Source organism: Electrona antarctica (assembly GCF_951216825.1).
Source record: "Electrona antarctica genome assembly, chromosome: 18".
Taxonomy (NCBI): Eukaryota; Metazoa; Chordata; class Actinopteri; order Myctophiformes; family Myctophidae; genus Electrona; species Electrona antarctica.
Window position 1 is genome coordinate 7,455,240 of NC_136799.1, and position 5,458 is coordinate 7,460,697.

The window sequence follows — 5,458 nt, forward strand, 5'->3', positions numbered from 1 at the left end:
TGTGTGTGTGTGTGTCTGTGTGTCTGTCTGTCTGTCTGTCTGTCTGTGTCTCTCTCTCTCTCTCTCTCTCTCTCACAGACCAAAAAAGGTCCGCTTCGATGAAGCCAGTACCCAAAAGGACTGTAAGTATGTTTTTTTTTTTTTTTTTTTAACCAGGCTGGAATCAGCACATTTACGGCTATGTAGATTCCCAAATTGTACCAATTTAAATATGCGTGGCCCCCTACTGTGGCTGCTTCCTACCTCAGGCTCAGTCACACATCTGGGCAAGAACTGTATTGTCTTACCTGGAAGTTTGCCTAGTCTGAAAGTGAGATGTCCCTTGAATTTCACCATGCTCTCATCCACAGTCACTAATAAGCCATCGACTTGGAACAGTGCTTGCCTGGAATCAATGTATAGTACTGTCTGGGGTGAAACACAAAAGCCAGAGTAGATGTTAAAATGACCACACATGTTTAAAAGTGAAATATCCTTTTTAAGTCAAAGTAACAATTAGAAATACAGGTCTGCTGAATGCTGACATCTTACCTACACAAGGCCTTTGTTCAAATGCAGCATAAAATCAATTACTGTGTGTGTGTGTGTGTGTCAGTAAACACTAAACGCCACAACTACGAGAGGGAGAGATTTCTTTTTTTTTTTAGATATCTTTTTTTGCGGCTTACGCCTTTTATTGGTTTTTGAAGGGACAGACAGTAGGCTGACAGGAAACGGGAGAGAGATGGGGGAAGACATGCAGTAAAGGCCGTGTCGGGCTCGGGAGTCGAACCCGCGGCACACTGCGACTGGATTACCAGTCGGGTGCCCAGACGGTTACGCCACCGCCTGGGCGAGAGGGAGAGATTTCTTACTTAGTGACACTTGAGTCTGCATTTTCGCCACTCCTCCGACAGGCGTGTGAGTGTGAGACAGTATTTGAAGCGTTCCAGCGGGTCTGTCTGTCTTGTTAATGTTAACTAAAGCCGGTAAAAATAAGAACTGCCTGGCTGTCACTCTGGGGGCAATATAACCCGAAATATAACCGAAATACGCCAATTAAATAAATAAATAACCGATTTTTTTCTCGTGCCTGAAGGGGTAAAACACCAAAGGGTTCCCGCCCAGAATGGGATAACATATGAATTAACACTAGACCTTACCCATTCTGAATATATGAACACCAAATTATGTTTTATGTATATTACTTTACTTGTGTTATCTTTCTTCCCCAGCTATCCCCTCCCACCCCCTTCCAAAATTGGGGACCCACATAGGCCAGGCCTGGCCAAAAGCAAGGCCTGGCCTGGGTCCCCCCCCCCCCCAATCCTAACCACTAGGACAATCAGGGATTGTTGGCCGTACTGCAGCTACAAGACGCCTCCCCCTTAAGAGTCATGGGCGTGGCCACAGAGCTCTTTGCTACACCTGGCAGACCCTCCGGCGGTGCCGTCCCATCGCAGAGTGAGTGCCACCAACTGCTCAAATCAGAATATTAATCAGATCCAAAACGGCTATATATTATTGCTCATTCACAATGCATTTACTGTATGGTGGCGAGAGCCCTCCATCAGATGGAGCTGTGGTGCTGGATGAGTCAAGTATACACAGTAAAACCAGTAAGATGCCCTGAGGGTGAGAAGCAACCTGTTCTGACATGTCATATATGGAGATCTAAAGGTTTGAGGTCAGATGTAGAGCTGCTGGCTGGCTCCATATATGCTGCCTTTCAAAGACTAATCCCATCTACAAGCGTCACATTGCGACACACTGAGCGTTTGGCATTCTAATTGGAAGATTGATAGTATTTGAATTGGTCAAACGATAGAATAATGCATGTTCAGAATCATCTTCCATTAAAACCCTAGGATGTCCATAAATGCAAAGGTTAAAAGCCTCAGTCTGAAATGTCTTCAACTGGTTGGATGTAGAAAGAGAGAGAACATAGTTTTAAGAACGTGATAATACCTTATTCTATATTGTGCTATATTGTTTAGGAACTGATCAATAGTGGGGAGCTCCTTTCATGCTGTCTTACAAATGCAAGATTACGTTTTCCATGTCATGAGGTTTGATTTAGCTTCATTCTATGAGCTCTGATGTCAACTAATTTCTCTTGTACTATTCCTCCTCCAGGTTCTCTGTACGACGGGGTGGAGATAATCGCCGATCTGCAGGCGAGGAACAAGACTCTGCTGCCTCACCTCAAGTGCACCTACCCCCTGGAGCCCCAGGTGAGTGAAGAACTGGACCTTTTCAAGGACACCCAGGTCGATATGTACTTGGCCGTTGAGCCACGTCCAAAAATATTGAGTTAAATGTCTTCAAAATTTGACACAAAGGAAATATTTTTGTCCGTATTATTTGATCAAATAATTGTGTTTCGGCTTGGATCAATGGAACTAACGTGAAAGAGTTTAAAGGAAAAAAATGCTATTGCCATTTATTTTATAATCTTTAGAGGTTTGTCAAATTGTTTTGGGACCCACTTGCTAAACTCCACCCCTCCCCGCCCACTCGTTTTTATCCCTTTAGTTAAACCCAGTTTTTGTTTTTCTCTTCCCCTCCAGCCTAGCCTCGGTCCAGACTTTACAGTCTCAGACGAGGAGCTTCCCACGGGAGACCCTCTGGAGATGATGAGGCGGGCGACCCTGATGCCAGGCCATCTGCAGGACCCCCTGGCCTCGCACATGGGACCTCCTAGGGCCAGTGCTGCTGCTTCCTCTCACCAGGAGAGCCCCAGAGTCCCAGCTCTCTCCTGAGGTAACATTACCTTTATATTATTTTCCCGTGAATTCCAAAAAAAAGGTGAAACTTTCATATACTGTACCTGTTCTAGAATAGATTCCTTGCCCAAAGTGCAATATGGGCGGGGCTAGGGGTAAATATTTGTTTTTCAGAAAACTAAAAGGATATGATTTAGAAGGCCTTTTTAGAATCTGCCTGGACCACCTCACCCATGTTGAACCTGTCAACCTATAATTGGTACCCTTTTCCTTCTACTTGCCTGTCTCAAAAGGCCGGGCTGTGGACCACTCGGAAACTGGCATTATCGAGAGACTGCTTTGGTCATTTTCCAATAATATTTCAAACTTGTTCTAATAGATTGTATAACCTCAAGAACAGTGGCTTCTATTTCAGCATGCTAGCTCTCCAGTAACAGATTTCTGTCATTTCTATTAGCTCGACTTTCCTATTGTGATGTCGTTGGTAGGTAATCTAGGCAGGTGTCAATGGGGAAATTGCACCTAGTTACCACCCTGCCATTAACTTCCATGGCAAGATGGCCGCGGTCTGCTTCTGCATATGGTCAATATTTTGATGACCGGTGTAAAGATGCCAATGTCTACCGGAGTCTCCTGCCGGCCATCAAATTATTGGTATAGGAATACAACAAAAAACAAATCTCCATGTATTCATGGGGTGTGTAATTGGTAGAAAATAAGTCATTTGTTGTGTGAACTACTCCTGCTAACTAAGTTACATACGTTTTGCCTATGCCTGTAAGGTCGTCGAGGCTAGTGCGCTGCGCACGCTTATCCGACACACCAAGTCTGACATGCGTAAATCACTCGTTGTTCCAGACATGCGTTGGTCCGACATGATTTGCATCCCGTGTGCGGTTAGGGTTAGGTTAGGGTTTGGGGTAGGGTGTCGGACTAATGACTTAGTATGTGGGAACGTATGCCTGTACCCAGTGCAAGTGCTACGGGCATTTTTCTGGTAGGCACTGCAGGCACCACACTTTTCATTGTCTCTGCCATGACATCTACATCTCCGTGCAGCCACCACACTTCATTGTCCCTACAGCAGATGCATGTATGCTGTGCCTGATGTACGCATGAATCAACAGATTGTTTAAAATAAAATAATGGTTAAAGTGGTTAAAGCTATAAGGTAACACAGATGGGTCTAAATGGGCTAAATTAGAGTAAGGTCAACGTGTTTGTTGCTGTGTGTATTAACTAGGCTTCTCTTTTGTTCATATAGCACAGCTCTCCATGGCCAATTCTGGTCCAAACAGCAACGGCTCTCAGTTCTTCATCACAACGGACAAGATGGACAGCTCGATGGCAAGCATGTGGTGTTTGGAGACCTGATAGAGGGCATGGAGGTAAGATCTGGTGTATGTTATTGTATACAGTATCATTTTCAACAATCATCACAATTAGCCCTTTGCTAAATCCCACCCAAAAAAGCGATTGGCCAATCCAAATAGTTTAGCAACTGTTGCTATGCAGGTCAAGCTTTCGCCACCTCATAGCTGTCAATGTTATTTTGCATGGCTGTGTTGTTGAACATGTACACGGCTTAATGTCGAGAAAGTTACACGACTGACCCACCCAGGTGATGGCAATAATACTAATGACCGTAGTCTACCGTGCAACATAAACTCCTGTCGGGTGGTCGTTAAAAGTTGATTTCTCCCGCTGTCATTTCCTCATATTTCTAGTTTTATTTAAATAGTGTCATGCAAATTTGTCAAGTGCATAGCCTACTGCAGGCCTGGTAAGACATTTTGATGCTCTTGCTACTGAAATGATCTATTATGGAGAAATCCCATTATTTTACATGCATCTCAATGGGGGAGAAGGAGAGCTTGCCCTGTCTCCTCACTGCTAACGTGCCTATTGGACAAGGACGGGTTGGGAAGCGTATATCAATTCAGTATTTAAGTCCGACGTCATTTTGTAGTGCTACGTGACGTCCGGGTCCAAGTGGCACCAGCTCCCGTCCGCATCTCATTGTAAATAGAATATCTAAACGCGTGAATCTTTTTACAATGACGTTATTTTTCAGAAAGGAAGCCATTGAGGGTTAAAATGGGTCTTAATGCTTCCAACTCGAGTAGAATTATTAATGTTTTGTACAAGTTTCCATGACAAAAAAGAATATGATGTGGAGACAATAAAGACTATTATTATCATTATTATTGAAGGTGGTAACAGTCCATTTGCTCAGTAAAATATTTCGGGGGCATATTTAGAATGTTTGCAGGCTTGAGTATGTTGAATCTAGTTTGCATTAATGAGGATTTAGTTGACACGATGAAATAAAATGGCGATAGTATTCCGTGTGGGGCAGACGGCCTGTCACAGCCAGATTTGGGAGAGCAGCGCAGCTTTGTTGTTGCGAGGAAAGCGGTAAAATGAGACTTTCGTGGTTGTTTTCGTCTCAGATTTAGTCCGACGGAGCGTCACAGTATAACTCTATGGGGACACAAAAGCGAGACAGGAGTAGGACCCGGAAGTATCTCACGTGCTCGCGCTCACGTCACAGCTAAAATACTGAATACTACGTCCGAGCATAGACATGGTAACGCCCCGCCTGCCTCTGATTGGCCTACCGACACTGCACTTCTTGCCTGTCCTCCGTGGTGGGAAATAATACAAGTAGGCTACAAGAGAATGGCAACACGCGACAGTAACTTGTAACTTTAATTGTTGTAGAAGAGGTAAAGGTTTGGGCCGTTTGCTTG

The 5,458-nt window shown here is 44.3% G+C and overlaps 1 protein-coding gene across 1 annotated transcript; it reads left to right on the plus strand.

Moving 5' to 3' along the window:
• Window positions 1-1,376: 1,376 nt before the first annotated feature.
• Window positions 1,377-4,094, plus strand: LOC306942701 (nuclear mitotic apparatus protein 1-like; the record flags this gene model as incomplete). The annotated part of the gene is made up of 4 exons (XM_079528709.1): window positions 1,377-1,443; window positions 2,116-2,213; window positions 2,550-2,742; window positions 3,970-4,094. 3 exons carry the CDS (start codon window positions 1,377-1,379, stop codon window positions 2,739-2,741), a joined length of 357 nt encoding a protein of 118 aa, XP_079384835.1. The 3' UTR covers window position 2,742; window positions 3,970-4,094.
• Between the last annotated feature and the right edge of the window lie 1,364 nt (window positions 4,095-5,458).